At 40.4% G+C, this 22,096-nt stretch overlaps 1 protein-coding gene across 8 annotated transcripts in view; it reads left to right on the top strand.

Annotated features, from left to right (window-relative positions):
* AAGAB (alpha and gamma adaptin binding protein) overlaps nucleotides 1–22,096 on the top strand; it is a 95,043-nt gene that overhangs the window by 62,314 nt on the left and 10,633 nt on the right. For 6 of the 8 annotated variants that reach the window (XM_030875179.2, XM_060294081.1, XM_060294082.1 and 3 more), the window contains exons 6-9: nucleotides 16,032–16,114; nucleotides 16,952–17,048; nucleotides 21,206–21,310; nucleotides 21,767–21,816. In XM_030875179.2, coding sequence (XP_030731039.1) covers nucleotides 16,032–16,114; nucleotides 16,952–17,048; nucleotides 21,206–21,310; nucleotides 21,767–21,816 — 335 coding nt within the window. The remainder of the gene's footprint in view (nucleotides 1–16,031; nucleotides 16,115–16,951; nucleotides 17,049–21,205; nucleotides 21,311–21,766; nucleotides 21,817–22,096) is intronic. The other 2 variants (XM_030875180.2, XM_070044887.1) reach the window with 2 other exon arrangements.

Here is a 22,096-nt window from a genome sequence, read left to right on the forward strand (position 1 = left end):
ATCCTGCTACTTTACCAAATTCATTGATTAGCTCTAGTAGTTTTCTGGTAGCACCTTTAGGATTCTTTATGTATGGGATCATGTCATCTGCAAAGTGACAGCTTTACTTCTTCTTTTCCAATTTGGATTCCTTTTATTTCCTTTCTTCTCCGATTGCTGTGGCTAAAACTTCCAAAACTATGTTGAATAAGAGTGGTGAGGGTGGGCAACCTTGTCTTGTTCCTGATCTTAGTGGAAATGCTTTCAGTTTTTCACCATTGAGGACGATGTTGACTGTGGGTTTGTCATATATGGCCTTTATTATGTTGAGGAAAGTTCCCTCTATGCCTACTTTCTGGAGGGTTTTTATCATAAATGGGTGTTGAATTTTGTCAAAAGCTTTCTCTGCATCTATTGAGATGATCATATGGTTTTTCTCCTTCAATTTGTTAATATGGTTTATCACGTTGATTGATTTGCGTATATTGCAGAATCCTTGCATTCCTGGAATAAACCCCACTTGATCATGGTGTATGATCCTTTTAATGTGCTGTTGGATTCTGTTTGCTAGTATTTTGTTGAGGATTTTTGCATCTGTGTTCATAAGTGATATGGGCCTGTCGTTTTCTTTCTTTGTGACATCTTTGTCTGGTTTTGGTATCAGGGTGATGGTGTCCTCGTAGAATGAATTTGGGAGTGTTCCTCCTCTGCTATATTTTGGAAGAGTTTGAGAAGGATAGGTGTTAGCTCTTCTCTAAATGTTTGAAAGCATTCGTCTGTGAAGCCATCTGGTCCTGGGCTTTTGTTTGTTTGAAGATTTTTAATTACAGTTTCAATTTCAGTGCTTGTGATTGGTCTGTTCATATTTTCTATTTCCTCCTGGTTCAGTCTTGGCAGGTTGTGCATTTCTAAGAATTTGTCCGTTTCTTCCATGTTGTCCATTTTATTGGCATAGAGTTGCTTGTAGTAATCTCTCATGATCTTTTATATTTCTGCAGTGTCAGTTGTTACTTTTTGTTTTTCATTTCTAATTCTAATGATTTGCGTCTTCTCCCTTTTTTTCTTGATGAGTCTGGCTAATGGTTTATCAATTTCGTTTGTCTTCTCAAAGAACCAGCTTTTAGTTTTATTGATCTTTGGTATTGTTTCCTTCATTTCTTTTTCATTTATTTATGATTTGATCTTTATGATTTCTTTCCTTCTGCTAACTTTGGGGTTTTTTTGTTCTTCTTTCTCTAATTGCTTTAGGTGCAAGGTTAGGTTTATTCTAGGTGTTTCCTGTTTCTTAAGGTGGGCTTTTATTGCTAAAAACTTCCCCCTTAGAACTGCTTTTGCTGCATCCTATAGGTTTTGGGTCATCGTGTCTCCATTGTCATTTCTTTCTAGATTTTTTTTTCTGTCCTCTTTGGCTTCTTCAGTGATCACTTCGTTATTAAGTAGTGTATTGTTCAGCCTCCATGTGTTTGTATTTTTTACAGACCTTTTCCTGTAATTGATATCTAGTCTCATGGCATTGTGTTCGGAAAAGATACTTGATATGATTTCAATTTTCTTAAATTTACCAAGGCTAGATTTGTGACCCAAGATATGATCTATCCTGGAGAATGTTCCATGTGCACTTGAGAAAAATGTGTATTCTGTTGTTTTTGGATGGAATGTCCTATAAATATCAACTAAGTCCATCTTGTTTAATGTATCATTTAAAGCTTGTGTTTCCTTATTTATTTTCATTTTGGATGATCTGTCCATTGGTGAAAGTGGGGTTTTAAAGTCCCCTACAATGAATGTGTTACTGTCGATTTCCCCTTTTCTGGCTGTTAGTATTTGCCTTATGTATTGAGGTGCTGCTATGTTGGATGCATAAATATTTACAATTGTTATATCTTTTCGGATCGATCCCTCGATCATTAGGTAGTGTCCTTCTTTTTCTCTTCTAATAGTCTTTATTTTAAAGTCTATTTTGTCTGATATGAAAAATGCTACTCCAGCATTCTTCTGGTTTCCATTTGCATGGAATATCTTTTTCCATCCCCTTACTTTCAATCTGTATGTGTCTCTAGGTCTGAAGTGGGTCTCTTGTAGAGAGCATATATACGGGTCTTGTTTTTGTATCCATTCAGCCAATCTGTGTCTTTCGGTGGGAGCATTTAATCCATTTACATTTAAGGTAATTATCGATATGTATGTTCCTATTCTCATTTTCTTAGTTGTTTTGGGTTTGTTATTGTAGGTCTTTTCCTTCTCTTGTGTTTCTTGCCTAGGGAAGATCCTTTAGCATTTGTTGTATAGCTGGTTTGGTGGTGCTGAACTCTGTCAGCTTTTCCTTGTCTGTAAAGGTTTTAATTTCTCCATCAAATCTGAATGAGATCCTTGGTGGGTAGAGTAATCTCGGTTGCAGGTTTTTCTCCTTCATCACTTTCAGTATGTCCTGCCAGTCCCTTCTGGCTTGCAGAGTTTCTGCTGAACGATCAGCTGTTAACCTTATGGGGATTCCCTTTTGTGTTATTTGTTGTTTTTCCCTTGCTGCTTTTAATATGGTTTCTTTGTATTTATTTTTGACAGTTTGATTAATATGAGTCTTTGTGTGTTTCTCCTTGGATTTATCCTGTATGGCACTCTCTATGCTTCCTGGACTTGATTAACTATTTCCTTTCCCACATTAGGGAAGTTTTCAACTATAATCTCTTCAAATATTTTCTCGGTCCCTTTCTTTTTCTCTTCTTCTTCTGGAACCCCTATGATTCGAATGTTGGTGTGTTTAATGTTGTCTCAGAGGTCTCTGAGACTGTCCTCAGTTCTTTTCATTCTTTTTTCTTTATTCTGCTCTGCAGTAGTTATTTCCAGTACTTTATCTTCCAGGTCACTTATCCGTTCTTCTGCCTCAGTTATTCTGCTATTGATCCCTTCTAGAGTATTTTTAATTTCATTTATTGTGTTGTTCATCATTGTTTGTTTCATCTTTAGTTCTTCTAGGTCCTTGTTAAATGTTTCTTGCATTTTCTCTATTCTGTTTCCAAGATTTTGGATCATCTTTACTCTCATTATTCTGAATTCTTTTTCAGGTAGACTGCCTATTTCCTCTTCATTTGTTAGGTCTGGTGGGTTTTTACCTTGCTCCTTCATCTTCTGTGTGTTTTTCTGTCTTTTCATTTTGCTTATCTTAATGTGTTTGGGGTCTCCTTTTCACAGGCTGCAGGTTCGTAGTTCCCGTTGTTTTTGGTGTCTGTTGCCAGTGGCTAAAGTTGGTTCAGTGAGTTGTGTAGGCTTCCTGGTTGAGGGGACTAGTGCCTGTGTTCTGGTGGATGAGGCTGGATGTTGTCTTTCTGGTGGGAAGATCCATGTCTGGTGGTGTGTTTTGGGGTGTCTGTGGACTCATTATGATTTTAGGCAGCCTCTCTGCTAATGGGTGGGGTTTTGTTCCTGTCTTGCTAGTTGTTTGGCATAGGGTGTCCAGCACTGTAGCTTGCTGGTCATTGAGTGAATTTGGGTGTTGGTGTTGAGATGGAGATCTCTGGGAGATTTTCACCATTTGTTATTACGTGGAGCTGGGAGGTCTCTTGTGGACCAGTGTCCTGAAGTTGGCTCTCCCACCTCAGAGGCACAGCACTGATTCCTGGCTGCAGCACCAAGAGCCTTTCATCCACACGGCTCATAATAAAAGGGTGATAAAGTAGGAAGAAAGAAAGAAAGAAAGAGGATAAAGGAAAATAAAATAAAGTAAGGTAAAATAAAATAAAGTTATTAAAATAAAAAAATAATTAAGAAAAAAATTTTTTTTAAAGTAAGAAAAAAAAATACAGATGGATTGAACCCTAGGACAAATGGTGAAAGCAAAGCTATACAGACAAAATCTCCCACAGAAGCATACACATACACACTCACAAAAAGAGGAAAAGGGGAAAAAATCATAAATCTTGCTCTCAAAGTCCACCTCCTCAATTTGGGATGATTCGTTGTCTGTTCAGGTATTCCACAGATGCAGGGTACATCAAGTTGATTGTGGAGATTTAATCTACTGTTCCTAGACTGCTGGGAGAGATTTCCCTTTCTCTTCTTTGTTCGCACAGCTCCCGGGGTTCAGCTTTGGATTTGGCCTGGCCTCTGCGTGTAGGTCACCGGAGGCATCTGCTCAGACAGGACAGGGTTAAAGGAGCCGCTTATTCGGGGGCTCTGGCTCACTCAGGCCGGAGGGAGGGAGGGGTACGGAGTGCAGGGTGAGCCTGCGGCGGCAGAGGCTAGCTTGACATTGCACCAGCCTGAGGTGCACCGTGTGTTTTTCCGGGGAAGTTGTCCTTGGATCCCGGGACCCTGGCAGGGGCGGGCTGCACAGGCTCCCCGGAAGGGAGGTGTGGAGCGTGACCTGTGCTCGCACACAGGCTTCTTGGTGGCGGCAGCAGCAGCCTTAGCGTCTCATGCCCGTCTTTGGGGTCCGCGCTGTTAGCCGCGGCTCGTGCCCGACTCTGGAGCTCCTTTAAGCAGCGCTCTTAATCCCCTCTCCTTGCGCACCAGGAAACAAAGAGGGAAGAAAAAGTCTCTTGCGTCTTCGGCAGGTCCATACTTTTTCCCGGACTCCCTCCCGGCTAGCTGTGGTGCACTAACCCCTTCAGGCTGTGTTGAGGCCTCCAGTCCTGTCCCTGCGCTCCGACCGAAGCCGGAGCCTCAGCTCACAGCCCCTCCTGCCCCGGTGGGTGAGCATACAAGCCTCTGGGGCTGGTGAGTGCTGGTCGGCACCGATCCTCTGTGCGGGAATCTCTCTGTTTTGCCCTCTGCACCCCTGTTGCTGCACTCTGCTCCGCGGCTCCGAAGCTCCCCGCCTCCACCACCCGCAGTCTCTGCCCGCGAAAGGGCTTCTAGTGTGTGGAAACCTTTCCTCCTTCACGGCTCCCTCCCACTGGTGCAGGTCCCGTCCCTATTCTTTTGTCTCTGTTTATTCTTTCTTCTTTTGCCCTACCCAGGTACGTGGGGAGTTTCTTGCCTTTTGGGAGGTCTGAGGTCTTCTGCCAGCATTCAGTAGGTGTTCTGTAGGAGTTGTTCCACGTGTAGATGTATTTCTGATGTATCTGTGGGGAGGAAGTTGATCTCCGCATCTTACTCTTCCGCCATCTTCCCCACGGCCCGTTTCCTGTTTCTTAAGGTAGGATTCTATTGCTATAAACTTCCCTCTTAGAACTGCTTTTGCTGCATCCCATAGGTTTTGGGTCGTCGTGTCTCCATTGTCATTTGTTTCTAGGTATTTTTTGATATCCTCTTTGATTTCTTCAGTGATCACTTCGTTATTAAGTAGTGTATTGTTTAGCCTCCATGTGTTTGTATTTTTTACAGATCTTTTCCTGTAATTGATATCTAGTCTCATAGTGTTGTGTTGGGAAAAGATACTTGATATGATTTCAATTTTCTTAAATTTACCAAGGCTAGATTTGTGACCCAAGATATGATCTATCCTGGAGAATGTTCCATGAGCACTTGAGAAAAATGTTTATTCTGTTGTTTTTGGATGGAATGTCCTATAAATATCAACTAAGTCCATCTTGTTTAATGTATCATTTAAAGCTTGTGTTTCCTTATTTATTTTCATTTTGGATGATCTGTCCATTGGTGAAAGTGGGGTTTTAAAGTCCCTACTATAATTGTGTTACTGTTGATTTCCCCTTTTCTGGCTGTTAGTATTTGCCTTATGTATTGAGTGCCCCTATGTTGGGTGCATAAATCGTTACAATTTTTATATCTTCTTCTTGGATCGATCCCTTGATCATTATGTAGTGTCCTTCTTTGTCTCTTCTAATAGTCTTTATTTTAAAGTCTGTTTTGTCTGATATGAGAATTGCTACTCCAGCATTCTTCTGATTTCCATTTGCATGGAATATCTTTTTCCATCCCCTCACTTTCGGTCTGTATGTGTCCCTAGGTCTGAAGTGGGTCTCTTGTAGAGAGCATATATACGGGTCTTGTTTTTGTATCCATTCAGCCAATCTGTGTCTTTCGGTGGGAGCATTTAATCCATTTACATTTAAGGTAATTATCGATATGTATGTTCCTATTCTCATTTTCTTAGTTGTTTTGGGTTTGTTATTGTAGGTCTTTTCCTTCTCTTGTGTTTCTTGCCTAGAGAAGTTCCTTTAGCATTTGTTGTATAGCTGGTTTGGTGGTGCTGAACTCTGTCAGCTTTTCCTTGTCTGTAAAGGTTTTAATTTCTCCATCAAATCTGAATGAGATCCTTGCTGGGTAATCTTGGTTGTAGGTTTTTCTCCTTCATCACTTTCAGTATGTCCTGCCAGTCCCTTCTGGCTTGTAGGGTTTCTGCTGAGAGATCAGCTGTTAACCTTATGGGGATTCCCTTGTGTGTTATTTGTTGTTTTTCCCTTGCTGCTTTTAATATGTTTTCTTTGTATTTAATTTTTGACAGTTTGATTAATATGTGTCTTGGCGTGTTTCTCCTTGGATTTATCCTGTATGGGACTCTCTGTGCTTCCTGGACTTGATTAACTATTTCCTTTCCCATATTAGGGAAGTTTTCAACTATAATCTCTTCAAATATTTTCTCGGTTCCTTTCTTTTTCTCTTCTTCTTCTGGGACCCCTATGATTCAAATGTTGGTGTGTTTAATGTTGTCCCAGACGCCTCTGAGACTGTCCTCAGTTCTTTTCATTCTTTTTTCTTTATTCTGCTCTGCAGTAGTTATTTCCACTGTCTTATCTTCCAGGTCACTTATCTGTTCTTTTGCCTCAGTTATTCTGCTATTGATCCCTTCTAGAGTATTTTTACTTTCATTTATTGTGTTGTTCATCATTGCTTGTTCCCTCTTTAGTTCTTCTAGATCCTTGTTAAATGTTTCTTGCATTTTCTCTATTCTGTTTCCAAGATTTTGGATCATGCCTTACTCTCATTATTCTGAATTCTTTTTCAGGTAGACTGCCTATTTCCCCTTCATTTGTTAGGTCTGGTGCTTGCTCCTTGCTCCTTCATCTGCTGTTCTGTCTTTTCATTTTGCTTATCTTAATGTGTTTGGGGTCTCCTTTTCTCAGGCTGCAGGTTCGTAGTTCCCGTTGTTTTTGGTGTCTGTCCCCAGTGGCTACGGTTGGTTCAGTGGGTTGTGTAGGTTTCCTGGTGGAAGGGACTAGTGCCTGTGTGTTTTGGGGTGTCTGTGGCCTTATTATGATTTTAGGCAGCCTCTCTGCTAATGGATGGGGTTGTGTTCCTGTCTTGCTAGTTGTTTGGCATAGGGCATCCAGCACTGTAGCTTGCTGGTCATTGAGTGAAGCTGGGTGTTGGTGTTGAGATGGAGATCTCTGGGAGATTTTCGCCGTTTGATATTACGTGGAGCTGGGAGGTCTCTTGTGGACCAGTGTCCTGAAGTTGGCTCTCCCACCTCAGTGGCACAGCCCTGACACCTGGCTGGAGCACCAAGAGCCTGTCCTCCACACGGCTCAGAATAAAAGGGAGAAAAAATAGAAAGAAAGAAAGAAAGAGGATAAAATAAAATAAAGTAAGATAAAATAAAATAAAGGTATTAAAATAAAAAATAATTATTAAGAAACAAATTTTTTAAAGTAAAAACAAAAAACGGACGGACAGAACCCTAGGACAAATGGTGAAAGCAAAGCTATACAGACAAAATCTCACACAGAAGCACATACATACTCACAAAAAGGGGAAAAGAGGAAAAAATAATCTGTCTTGCTCCCAAAGTCCATCTCCTCAATTTGGGATGATTCATTGTCTATTCGTGTATTCCACAGATGCAGGGTACCAAGTTGATTGTGGAGCTTTAACCCGCTGCTTCTGAGGCTACTGGGAGAGATTTCCCTTTGTCTTCTTTGTTCGCACAGCTCCTGGGGTTCAGCTTTGGGTTGGCCCCGCCTCTGCATGTAGGTCGCCTGAGGGCATCTGTTCTTCACTCATACAGGACGGGGTTAAAGGAGCCCCTGAGTTGGGGGCTCTGGCTCACTCAGGCCGGGGGAGGAAGGGGTACGGAGTGCGAGGCGAGCCTGCGGCGGCAGAGGCCGGCATGACGTTGCGCCAGCCAGAGGCACACCGTGTGTTCTCCCCGGGAAGTTGTCCCTGGATCACGGGACCCTGGCAGTGGCGGGCTGCACAGGCTCCCAGGAGGGGAGGTGTGGCTAGTGACCTGTGCTTGCACACAGGCTTCTTGGTGGCTGCAGCAGCAACCTTAGTGTCCCATGCCCGTCTCTGGGGTCCGCGCTGATAGCCGCGACTCGCGCCCGTCTCTGTTATCTCCTTTAAGCAGCGCTCTTAATCCGCTCTCCTCGAGCACCTCGAGGAATCAAAGAGGCAAGAAAAAGTCTCTTGTCTCTTCGGCAGCTCTAGACTTTTCCCGGACCCCCTCCTGGCTAGCCATGGTGCACTAACCCCTTCAGGCTGTGTTCACGCCTCCAACCCCAGTCCTCTCCCTGGGATCTAAGCTCCGAAGCCGGAGCCTCAGCTCCCAGACCCCGCCCGCTCCGGCTGGTGAGCAGACAATCCTCTCAGGCTGGTGAGTGCTGGTCGGTACTGATCCTCTGTGCGGGAATCTCTGCTTTGCACTCCACACCCCTGCTGCTGCGCTCTCCTCCGTGGCTCTCAGATTTGGTTTTAAGATCAAGGAAAAGAAGTTGATTAGTAGAAGTCTGATGACATGTCTTGTTTTGTTTGAGATGAAGTTGTCACTCATTGTTTCACATAGGAAGGTAGCATTATGCACAGTGTCCTTGTTTCCTTGTTTAGAGTGTCAGTTTAACATTACCCCCAAGCTGCCACCCCCTACCCCAGGCTTTGTCACCTGAGCACTGGTGAGTACCACGGGGGTTAGTTGGCTCTTGGGTGTTCAGTGGGTTTTTGTTTGGTTGGTTTTGGTTTTATTTTTTACAAATACCACCACTGAGAGAAGGGCCAGGAAGGGAAATTCTGTGGTCTTTTAGTGTTTCTAATCAGTGAAGGAGTGATTAGACTAATCAAATATTGCAGGGTTGTGACATTGATCCCCAAGTGGTAAGCAGTAATTGTGGAGATTGGATTTCAAAAGCTCTGACAATTTACTTTCAGTTTATCTATTATAATATTTAATATCCAGTGATGCAGGTGGGTAAGGATTAAGTGGAATTAATAGTAGAAACAATTCTTTCTTATGGTAGTTTTCTGTGCCTTCCCATTATAAATGAAAAGAATTGATCATCTGTTAATGTATGTTCCTCAGTATGTACTTGGTAACAAAGAACCATGGCAGAAATCCCAGATTTCATTTTAGGGAATCCTTTGCAACTGATGTACAGAGCATTGTCAAGAATTGAGTACCAAAACACAAGGTCTATCTGGCTACCTGATGCCTGGGCTACTCGCCTGAGAACGTAGATGGCTACTACCTTTAATATAATTTTTTTTTAAGAGAGTAAAAAAACAAAAGTGATGGTTAAATAAAAACTTGAATTTAATGTCACAGAAAATAAAACAACATCAAATTAGTGAACGGAAGAATGATTAATGAAGAAGGTTCTAGTGGGGTCTGTCTCTGCCTGGGTGATTTTTTTTTTTAAATAAATTTATTTATTGGCTGCATTGGGTCTTCGTTGCTGCGCGCAGGCTTTCTCTAGTTGTGGCAAACAGGGGCTACTCTTCATTGAGGTATGCGGGCTTCTCATTACCGTGGCTTCTGTTGTCACGGAGCACAGGTCTCTAGGTGCGTGGGCTTCAGTAGATGCAGCATGCGGGCTCTAGTTGTGGTGCACGGGCTTAGTTGCTCTGCGACATGTGGGATCTTCCCGGACCAGGGCTCGAACCCATGTCCCGTGCATTGGCAGGCGGATTCTTAACCACTGTGCCACCAAGGAAGTCCCCTGCCTGGGTGATTTTGGGAAAATGGCATCATGTCTCTGGACTCCAGTTGCCTAACCTCTAGGATAGAGTAGAATTATATCAACATTACATTCTACAGAACTGAGTTCCTTGAGACAGAGTGAGTTGTTCCCATTTTTTTATCCCAGCACCTAATATTGTGGAACTGAAAAAATGATTTGAATAATCTCTGTCAGTTGTCTTACTGTGAATGTTGTGGTCAAAAATAAAATAAGTAAGATACATATTCATTTTTAGGTAGAGTGCATAATTTGGAGGAGTGTGTGTTGTAAGAGCAGAAAGGGAAGGAGGAATTGTGAGAAATTAGAGAAGATGGAAGGCAATAAATGTATGGGTAAAATAATGAGACTTTGTTTTTTAAAAAATCCCCCGCAAAATTGTCCATAGGCAAACAAATGGTGGGGAATCACTTCACATTAGTCACCACGAAGGCACTGCAGGCCTCCCTCTGTGGCCACCTTGCAAAACATTTTAGGTAGTCATTCTTTGGAATTATTTTTAGAGCTGGTTATGAACCACATAAGAAAAGTCATCTTTTTCTTCATGGTAAAGTTTTGTTTCGTTCACTCTCATTATTCCCCACACTTGGTTCTGAATGGTTTTTGACTTGATTGTAAACATTCCTTTGAGGATTTTCAAGAGGGTGCTTCAGGCTCTGGAGATAGGACTTACAGTGGAACCATTATTGGAATTAATGTAAAGCTTTCCTTTACAACTTTGGTAAAAAACAGTACTCATTCTGATGTTTAATTCAGTTTGTTAAGAATTTGTGTGTATGCATGCACAGAAAAAAAGAATAGGAGGACATTTACCAAAGTATTAATTGACATCTTTGGTGATTTCGTTTTCTTCTTCATACTCTTCTCTATTTTCCAAATTTTATACAATGAACATATCATTTACAATCATGAAAAAGGGCAAAAAAACATAGTCTGGTTACTTTCTGGTCACCAGAAAGTTCATTATATGTTCAAGTATTGGCAGAGACTGTTCTTGACTTGTGAGCACGTGTCCCAGGTGTCAGAGGGAGAGCAGAGGTTCACTTTTCTGAATCCAAAGCTAATGATGGAGCCAGATTTAGTGCTTAATCCTATTTTCCTAAAGAAGCACTGTTTTTAATAATATACTTTAAAGTTTTACCTTTTTCAAGCAGTAGTTTAGTAAAAGAGAATAGATAGGTTCTAATTCTTTTGTGATTTTAAAAACATTTCATTTCCATTTGTCAAACAGAAGTGGAATGTGAGATAAAATATATGCTTATTTTCCAGCCTTCTCTAATGCTTGCAGTCTCTGTCTGACAGTCATGTCAGGCTGTCAGCAGATATCTCAGCATCCCCCCTGTACACTTAGCACTGTGCTGGGAGCTGAGGAAGGTGGAAGAACCCTTAGCTCCTGTCTCTGTCTGCAAGGAGTTTATAATATAGTTTAGGATGGCAGATAGACTCAAGGTCAGTATTTATACTAGCACAGTAAGGACAACAAGGCAAATGGCACTGAGGGAGCTGAAATCATCTAGAGAAGTTTCCCAGCGTAAGAGGAGGATATTTGTAATGCTGACAGGAGGTAAAGGTAGAATCTTAAATGCTTTTATTATTTTTCCATTGAAAAATCCTTCCAAGAAATGACTTACAACCCGAGCGTTATAGCCCCAAATTTCCTGTCCTAATTAGATCTATATCAGTGGTTCTCAATTGGAGGCAGTTTTGCCCTCCTCTCCCCGGCGGACATGGGCAGTGCTATAGACATTTGGTAGTATAGGTGGGGATGTACAGGACGCCCCCTTGCCCCTCGTCCCCATACACACTCAAATGTCTGTAGTGCTGAATTTGAGAAACCCTTGTCTACATACACTTGAGGGACAGTGAAGGGACACTGGGGCCTAACCACCTGTCTGCCACTAGTTTTATGTGACCAGTGCCTCCAGGAGTTATGGGGGCTGGGCTGGGATAAATTAATGAGAGGCATTGAAGTGGCATATGATTAATTATTAAGTCCTCAGCTGTTCATCTTAGTTCAGTTGAAATCAGTCTAAACCAGGGAAGTAATGAAGGATTACTGACAAAAGAGAACTATATGAATAAAAAGATATCTTTTTGCACTTAATCCAAGTTTGTGTTGTCATATTCAGTATTTGTATATCAAGCATTGAATGTCTCTTTGCTCTTTATATGATACCTGTGAGCTTAATGGAAATTAATTAGAATCAGAGAGTTCTGGATTTCACGTTCAGTTTCTAGCTATGTGACTTTGAACAAGTTACCTAATCTCTTCGAGTTATACTTTACTCTGTAAAAAATATAATAAATCCTCTGTAGCAGAAGATAAATAAGTGTGCCTTTAGATTTGTAAAGAGATAACCAAATATTTCATATATTTCAAGTTTTCTTGAAACTTCCTATTGAAAAATAAAATAAAAGCTCCTCCACAAGGCTTGAGAATTTCCCATTGCTAACCTTTATTCTAGAGGCTATGGTTTTGTTTCTGACACTTCCTGGAAGAATTTTATGCAAATGACCGGTACTGAATTAGTGTTTTTAGGACCAGAGTTTAGTATACTTACTATTCCTTCTAGAATAACTTATTTTACATCACTTAACAACTTCTCCTTTCTGTGGCTCTGAAGTTCCAGAAGAATCAGCTGAGTAGGTAGATTAATTTATTCCTTCCTAGTGTAGTATTTTGAGGTATCAATAAAACCAGAGATGCTAAAGCCAATTTCAACAACTATCTGCTAAAAGAATAAATCCTTCTTAATGGGGATGACATTTCCATGCCCTGAATCCTGGGGAGAAAAATCTGGCAAACAAGAAAAGATTCAGGTAATTCTTTTCTATGAGAACAATAGTGTTACAGTGGGTGCACATGGGCAGAATTTTGCTAAACATTGAACTAGGGAGAATGGAGAGTTTCTTTAAAACCGTAGGTGTATAAAACATCCAGGTTTTTCTTAGCAACATTAATGTGCGAGCAATCTGCTTTGGATAAACAAAAATGAATTGCTTTTCTAATTGTGAAAATTTATGTGTCTCTAACTTCCCTAAAATGTAAGCAGTGGTCAAAAAGAGTCATGTACCACAGTGTTCATTGCAACTCTATTTACAATAGCCAGGACATGGAAGCGACCTAAGTGTCCATCGACAGATGAATGGATAAAGAAGATGTGGCACATATATACAATGGAATATTATTATTCAGCGATAAAAAGAAACGAAACTGAGTTATTTGTAGTGAGGTGAATGGACGTAGAGTCTGTCATACAGAGTGAAGTAAGTTAGAAAGAGAAAAATAAATACCGTATGCTAACACATTTATAAGGAATCTAAAAAAAAAAAGTTATGAAGAACCTAGGGGCAAGATAGGAATAAAGATGCAGACGTAGAGAATGGACTTGAGGACATGGGGAGGGGGAAGGGTAAGCTGGGACGAAGTGAGAGAGTGGCATGGACATATATACACTACCAAATGTAAAATAGATAGCTAGTGGGAAGCAGCCGCATAGCACAGGGAGATCAGCTTGGTGCTTTGTGACCACCTAGAGGGGTGGGGTTGGGAGGGAGACGCAAGAGGGAGGAGATACGGGATATATGTATATGTATAACTGATTCACTTTGTTATAAAGCAGAAACTAACACACCATTGTAAAGCAACTATACTCCAATAAAGATGTTAAAAATATATATATATATATAAGCAGTGGAACAGAGGAAAAAATATATATATAAGCAGTGGAACAGAGTGAACTCACATTAGTTGACTAAATTCTCCATTGTTTATAAGAAAATACTGAGCAAAAGTTCTTCCAGCTTTCATTAGCCTGAAACCTGATTATAAACTCATAGTCATCTGTGGACCTTAAAAGGATTCTGGAATTTAAGGTTCTTTTTTTTCTATTAAATAATTTAAAATACCTAATTCAGAGCTAACTATCAAGCTAAAGAATGCCATTTTACTTTATAAAATCACAAATATCTAAAGCAGAAAGGACCTTAACAACCATGTCTAGCAACCCTCTTCTTTTTACAGATCAAAGGATTGAGGCACAGAAAGATTGATTGACTTGTCCAAGGTCATAAAGGTGGGCAGAGCCAGGAGTGGAATCCAGGTTTTCTGACCACTAGCCCAGTCTTCTTCCCACTATTTAGACTTTTCCATAATTTTATTCATTATTACAATTGGGACGTTCAGTTTTTTTTTATTGTGGTAAAATACACATAGCATTTAATCATTAAACGTTTAAAAATCTCTTTAAATAGGCAAACACATGAATATGGAGCAAACACATGATTATGGAACAAAAATCAAAAGGTACACAAAGGTTTATGGTATACGGTTACTAGTTCAGCTCCCTCTCACTCCTGTCCATCCCAGATCCCCTTCTTGGAGGCAGCCACTGTAAATAATGAGGCATTTTAAATAGACCATTTTGGTCTAATAACGTGTCTAAACTGACATTGCATTGTATTATTCTTAAGGGACTGCAGTTTGGCCTGCCAAGTTTAGGTAATGCCCAACAAAGGAAAAACATAAGCCGTGGAATTGGAATATGGAGAGAGATTTGTGAACTGATTTGAAAATTACCCACAGTCCAAGTTATTTCCAGTAATAGAAGTGAGGGCTCTCTTGCATCAGTACTCTCTTACTCAAATAATGCCTTTTGTACAAAGAGCCTAAAGTATTTTATAAGAGCTCTCATGTATCCTCATGACATGTAAAATCCCTGAGTATTGTATAACTGCATACAACTGCTTTAGAGTCTATAGCACATTGGCCACAAGAAAGAATTATGTTGATGTTTGAATAAACACCCCCAGGCTCTGTGAAACCATCAGTGTGGGACATCACATGGATCTGCTTCTCTCAGCTTCTGAGCCTCCACGGCCTACCTGATAGAACAGCCCCTGCTTCTTGGATGGGGTGCATCCAGGCATTGGGGCTGGAGAGTTCCTCACAGACTGGACAGGTTGGCTGAAGGAGTGAGGGGGGCTCCAGGAGTACATGTGCACCTTTGGTTGTGGAGCAGGAAAAGCAGCAGGGCAGCAGCAGGTTCTTGGTACCGCCCAGCGCCTTTGTAGCCTTAGAGCACATGTGCAGGTTCTTGGTACCGCCCAGCGCCTTTGTAGCCTTAGAGCACAGGTGCTGACTCTGGTAGATAGCCGCGTGCAGTAAGTAGGCGACTGCCCACCTGGTGAGAGGTCAGCCTGGGAAAAGCTGCAGGCCCAGACCCCACATGCCACAGTCGGACTTCCTCCCAGTTTAAAAGGCAAATCTCCCCAAGTGAAAGGGAAGAAGAGGTGATCTTCTGCAACTGGTTATCTTTCTGTGATACTTTGTGTGACTATCTGACAACAGGTTTCACCTGGCAAGGGAGAGGACCTAGGAGGTCTGTAGGTTGTTTTGAAGACAGATGAGAATGGGTCCAGGGAAGCTATAGGGAGAGGAAAGGCAAGGTGGGAAGAAGTTGTCTTCCTGAGAGAGCAGTTCTTTGACTTCTGTACCACTAGACTCTTGAATTGTGGGTTTCACATTCTACTCTCAGGCAGTGTTTTTTTGTTGTTGTTTGGTTTTTGTTTTTTTTTTCCAATTTTCCTGATCCTAAGGACTCTCTGGAGTACTTGCTAAAAGTTCAGATTCCTTGGCCTCTATTCCATAGATGCCGCCTCAGTGTGAAGTTGGGTCCTTGAATACTGGGTAATTTTAATAAGCGTCCAGGTGATTCTGGGGAACGCTGTCAGATCAGGACTGGGTTCTGATATTTTGCTCTAGATTTGTCCTCCATTATAAACACAAATATCGGAAGTATTGGGAACCTTAACTGCATAAACAGAGCTTTATTTCAAGAAAGCGTGAATGTTCATTTCACCTGATAATAATGCCTTGGTATTGATTCTTTTGAATGTTTTTTAATTGTTTAAAACACTGAAGTATTAGTTCATAGTAACTATTAAAACATCAGTTCTGTTCATCTTTGCAAACAGAACTACTGAATGGCCTTTTGTTTGTTGTAATGGCCCTGCCATATATTTGACCTGGACTAATACTGTGTGATTTAAAGTTATCTGGAATTTACAGTTTTGTAATTGATAGCAACTGTTTTTTATAGTTAGAACTTTTATAATGAGGAAATGGCTATTATTTCATCATCACAGTCATTTTAACAGTTTTAAATGTAAATTAAAAATTTCAGTGATGGTATTTTTTCTTTTCAGATAGGAACCAAGGCTTTAACCTTCTCAGCTCATTGGCTGGAGCAAACCATAGCACTGGATCAGCAGAGACCTGCCACTCAGAGGTAGAGATTTTTCCTGGGTGTTTTCTCTTCTTTGGCTTTAATTTCTACTCGTCATTATGAATCTTTACACCATTCATCATTTTCTCCTTTCCATTTAAGAAGTGGCAGAGAATATTATCAATAGATAAAAGGAGAACCTAAAACAGCCCTCTTTATGCCTGTTAGCTGTTAAGAGCAGGCTAGTTCAGCATTAAAGCAGTAAGCGCTTTCAAGATGTTTGCAATTTGGGCTGTTCCACGTGTTTTTGCTAGAGTGCTTTTAAAAATGTGCTAGGAGTTCCTTAAGGCATAAAGTTGCCCCCAAATCTTTAAATATAAAATAAAATTAGTGGTTCTTTTTAAGTACTTCCTGTGTCCTGTACAATCTGAGGCAAGGTCCTTGCCCTTAATGAGCTTAAATAGGCTGATTTCAACCCTCTGTCCTCAAGGACTTTGGTCCAGGTCTGCCTTGGTTGGCAGGTTGGAACCACGAACACATTACGTAGTGCCACATTGTCTTTCTGGGACCTTCTTCCTCAGTCTGAGCTGTTTGTGATAGGATCTTATACATTTTCAGATTTTGAATAAAACATGATCTTAAAGCAAACAGTATGTTTTAATAGTCAATAGCAAAATCATAATACTTTTAAATTTTTCCTTGAGGAGAAACACTGCTGAATTAGTGAATTTTTACCCTTTTGTTTAATGTGACCTTGATCCTTCTTCCATCTCTCTTTGTGTCTTGCTCCTATTACTGCTTCTCCAAAGCTAACCAGTGGGTGGAAGTGCGAGCCTTTTTGGATTTAGTTCGGAAGCAACCTCCTGTTAAATTGTTGCTTGTGTGTATTTTCCTCACCAGCAGCCCCAGTTGCCAGCAGCAGAGAGGACTGAACCCCTCTTGGATCATCGAGGTGGTGCCTCTAATACAACAGACACTCAGGTCGATAGCATCGTGGGTAAGCACCTCTCTGGCTGCTAAGTGACAGCTCTGTGGAACTTGCAGTAGCCCATGTATTGGGGTGTAAATCATCCAAGGGGAAACTGACTTTAAATGAGGACGAGGGAAGGAAGTTGGTAGTACACCCCACATGAATGTTAGCCTTGTGGACGGCTGTCAGAAAAAGGAGGGAGAGTAAATACATTACAAATTGTGGGCACCATTGTCCTGCTGATTCTGTCAGCAGGATCGTGATAACGATCATCTTAGCTAGAACAGACAGAACCAGGTGGTGAAACAGCTTTATATCTCCATATTACACAGTTTTTTCATAGTATTTCACAGTCGTCAGAATTGATGGTAACAAGAATAATACAGCTTTATAAGCCCTCCCGTATCTTTTTAAAATTCTTTTATGTCCACATTCTCATTTGGTAATGAAGTTTGGCAGAGAAGTTATTTTACAGAGATGAAGATGAGGCCCAGAGCAGTTTAATAACTTGTCCAAGGGCACCTAACAAGAAGGTCCTAGAGCTGAAACTGGAATCCAGTTTGCTGCCCAAAAGCCAGAAAGCCAAGGAGCTTAGTTAACAATAACTATAAACGTTCTTTTGTCAGGGAGCTACTGAAGTCACTACTTCTTTTTATGCCACAGAGGGCCCATGTGCAGTAATAAGTTTTAAAAACTTTTTTTTTTCTGTTTGTAAGATAATCCATGTAGAAAACTTAAATGATTGGTTATAGAAACATATTAAGAAGGAAAAATTGGTATATAATTTCACTCTAGTTTATTCAACCTCATCCTCTCAGTTGAACCCTTCATATTAGCTTCTAAACCTGCTAAAACCTCTGCCATGAAAACAAACCATTGACCACACTGAAGGATGTGGGGAAAATAACTAACTTAAAGAATTTGGGAAAATGGTATTCTGACTGGATACCATGAGGCCAAAACCAAAAAGAAATGAACAGAAATCCTGCACTCTATTTAATAAATTTGATTCTTACAGGGGTATGGGTTCGAAATTCTGAATATTTATATGTAATATATTTTATATATATTACAGTTGAAAGAATAAGAAAATATAGCATGGATAATGAGAGCTAGGTTTCTCACTGTCAGAGAAAGAAGTTACAAATAAGGAAAGGGGAAGGCTTGGATGAACCCTTTGGTACTGAACTAGAATTGAAGGTATCAGTATGAACTCTTGGGTTTTAAAATATAGTTAGAGCAGTAGAGAAATAAATATAGATATGTGTATGCATGTGTAAATACATATATATATTTCCTAGCTCTGTCCACTGGGAGGACCTAGAAGCAACAATAATACCAGTGGACATATTTAGTACTTAGATCTTGGTTTCTAAATACTATTCTCCAAGAAAAGGTACCAGGGCTACTTGGAGAAGTGGTTGATTCAGGGCTGGGGCAGGAAAAATGCAGGATGAACGTGGAGCATCATGGTGCCAGAAAGTAAGGAAGTGCTCAAGAAAAGAATAGGGGCATGTTGAAAGGGCACAGGAGCCAACCTGCAAGAGCTTCCAATGGCTAAAGCTGGAACAATTTGACCAGCAAAGTAAATTAACATAGTATTGGGCTGTAACCCATAGAATAAAATACGTATCCATGAATCCATACTAATTTAAATAAATAATTGAATAAATGCATAACTGGAAAAGAAAAGGCTGCTCCTCGTTACAGAAGAATTCCAATTAATACATGTAGACATTATGAAGGAAATAGAAAATTACCCTTAGCCACACACCACAGTAATAGTTGTCACAGGCAAGATCCACTGATGAATGGTGAAATTAGTAGTAGATGTAGTTTTAGTAGTAGATGTAGTAGTAGATGAAAGTTTAAGAAGAAACACGACATTTCCATAGTCAAAAGGTATCTTTCCCAAGTTATTTATTACAAAGGGGAAAATAGTAACTTTATACTGGAAAAACCTGGCAGATACCACTTTAAGTGATGAAGATTACATCACCAGTAACAGGACATATTGACATCATCTCCCTCCAATATGATGCACTGAAAGGGCACTCACTTCTGTGGTGTTCCTGCCAAAGGTCCATAACCTCAATCTAATAATAAGAAAACATCAGACAAACCCAAATTGAGGGATATTATACAAACTAATTGGCCAGTACTCTTCAGAAGTGTCAAAATCATGAAAGACAAGGCAGGACTTAGGAACTGTCACAAATTGGAGAAGACTAAGGAGATTTGACCACTAAATTCTGTGTAGAATCCTGAATTGGATCCTGGAACAGAAAAAAGGATATTAGTGGAAAAACTGATGAAGGTTGAATGAAGTCTGTAGTTTAGTCAGTAGCATTGTTCTATTATTAACTTTGTGATGTTTATAATTGTACCATGTTTATATAAGATGTTAACACTGAGGGAGGGTGGGGGAAGGGCATATCGGAAGGCTCTGTACTATTTTTGCAACTTTTTTGTAAGACTACAATTATTTCAAAATTCTTTAAAAAGACAAAACCAAACAAACAAAAGTAAAACACTTCCTCAACCCCACGTCTCTCTCCTCTCTTTACTTATTTCCATTCCTCAGTTCACTCCCATCTAGCTCTTGCTCCCATTTTCCATGAAAACAGCTCACCAACGACTTCCATGCCACTCAATCGAATAGATGTCCTCCAGTCCTCATCTTGACCTCTTGGCGGCATTCAGTATTATGAATCAGCCCCTTTCTGAAACATTATCTTCTCTTGACTCACCCAACACATCTCCTGATGTTCTTCCTACCTCTCTGATGATTCCTTCTCTTGCTTTGGAAGATTACACTCCTTTACCCAGCCTTTAAATATCGCCATTCCTCAATGTTCCATCTAAACTCCTCTTCCAAACCTGTATTTAAGCATGAAGTGATTCTGTCCACATCCACAGTTCAGGTATCATGTATACAGATTAATCACAAATTTTTTTATCTCTAGCCCTATATACCAACTGCCACCATGGCATGCCCATTGAACTAAAGCAAATTTATTAACCAAATGCATCTTTAACATCAAATTATCTGTATGACATTGTAGTAGATGTAAAGAATTATGTTATCATCCTTGTCTTCAAGGAGCTTATAGTCTAAAAATGCAGAGACAGGCCTTGTAATGTAATGTAATGGGTAAAGTCATGGGCTTGGAATCCTGGACAACTGGGTTCAAATCATGGCTCTACCACTAGTAGTGAGATGACCTTGAGTAAGTTATTTAGCATCCGTGGGCCTTAGTTTCCCCTTCTATAAAATAGGGGTGACAAATTTTTCCTCACATCGCTGTTGCAAAAATGAAATGGAATCATATAAGTTAATGCACTCAGTGGTGGGGACAAAGCAAACTCTCTCTCTTACTGTAGTATTTGTTATAGTAACAGTAGACAGATGCTAGCATACAGAGTAGTGTATGCCAGTGCCAAGACAGCTCTATAAACACTAAGTGTGGGACAAATCCTAAGGAAGGAGACCTGTGAGCTGGGACGGTCAGGGAAGACACCCTAGAGGTGACTGGCCTGGAATGGAGGCTGAGTGAAAATTCTGATTAAAAACTAAGTTTGATAAAGAAGCCACATGCCGAGGTAGAAATAGTAAAGGATTTGTGGTAAGAAAAAGGAATTTAAATTGGCTCTACCTCTGAATGGCTGTAATTTTAGATGAGTTCATTTTTAAACTCAGCTTGCTTCATGTGTAAATTGTGAACAGTGGTATCTGTCCTGACCACCTTCTATGGTTGTCAATAACAGATGTGAAAATATTTGTTGACCAGTAAAATATGGTATAAATTTCAGGCATTTATTGAATCTGTGGACCTTAGCGCAGGGCATGACCTTTAGAATTGGAAACATGTAAGTCTGAATCCAAGGTCACACTGATTAGCTGTGACCTTGAGCAAGGTCACTTGATCTCTGAGCTCTAGTTTTCTCTAGAAAAGTGGAAACAGAATTCCTTGCCTCGTTACAGTGTTTTACGGATAAAATGAGTTACTGTTCATTTGTGAGGGCCCACTACCAGCCAAGCAGGATGCAGCACCGTGAGCTGTACAGCTGGTCCCCAGTGGGCACTCACTCAGTGGTAACTTTCATCAAAGCCAGATTGATTGCTTTAGGATTCTGTGTGTTTAGCACATACATAAATAATGTGTGGCGAATCCTTATTTCAGATCCCACGTTAGACCTGGATATTCAAGAACTAGCCAGTCTTACTACAGGTGGAGGAGATTTGGAGAATTTTGAAAGACTATTTTCAAAGTTAAAAGAAATGAAAGGTAATCGGATCCATTGTGTCTAACAGATTCCCGTATTGATGCTCCTCTATTTTATATAGTAGGATTTTACTTTGTAACTGCTGATTGCATTCCATGCTCTGGCCTCATCTGAGAAACTTGGGTACTGGAGGACTGTGCCATCCTCTGGTAGTAAAAATTTCCTTGGGAAAATTTTCCTCTTTCTTCATTCTTTTTCCTCTTACTTTCCCTTCTTTTGCCTGTCTCTGTTTCTTTCAGTGTGTCTCATTAACATGGAATCAGTAAGATCCCTACCAATTTACTCACATCATTCTCATCTGGAAAATTTGGAAGACTTAAACTTCCTAACAGCTATAATGACTACACCATAAATGTGTCTGTGAAACCCATTTCCCACCTTCTAGTGTTAGAACATCCATGCATTCCAGATTGTCCCGTGCTATTAGATGAATTTCTTAAGATATATTTTCCCCCTAGACAAGGCTGCGACGCTTCCTCACGAGCAAAGAAAGTTGCATGCAGAAAAGGTGAGAAAATCAGTCAGGTATTTATTGAGTACCTACAGCAGGTCCAGTGCTATAAGAATGGTATATCACACTTGTTTACTTCTAAAGTATCTTACTGTGAACTCTTTGTTGGATATTAACTTATAACTAATTGAATATTTACCCAGTAGTGATATAATTGCTGCAGTCAAACCAAGATTTTCCAGTGTATGTTGAGTGACGTGGAACATTGAGACTCAGGATGTTTGCCTTCTTAGCTGTTAGGCTGGAAAACGCTTAGTTATTTTGTTTGGTTTGGTTT

The sequence above is a fragment of the Globicephala melas genome, chromosome 2 (assembly GCF_963455315.2).
Source record: "Globicephala melas chromosome 2, mGloMel1.2, whole genome shotgun sequence".
Classification (NCBI taxonomy): Eukaryota; Metazoa; Chordata; class Mammalia; order Artiodactyla; family Delphinidae; genus Globicephala; species Globicephala melas.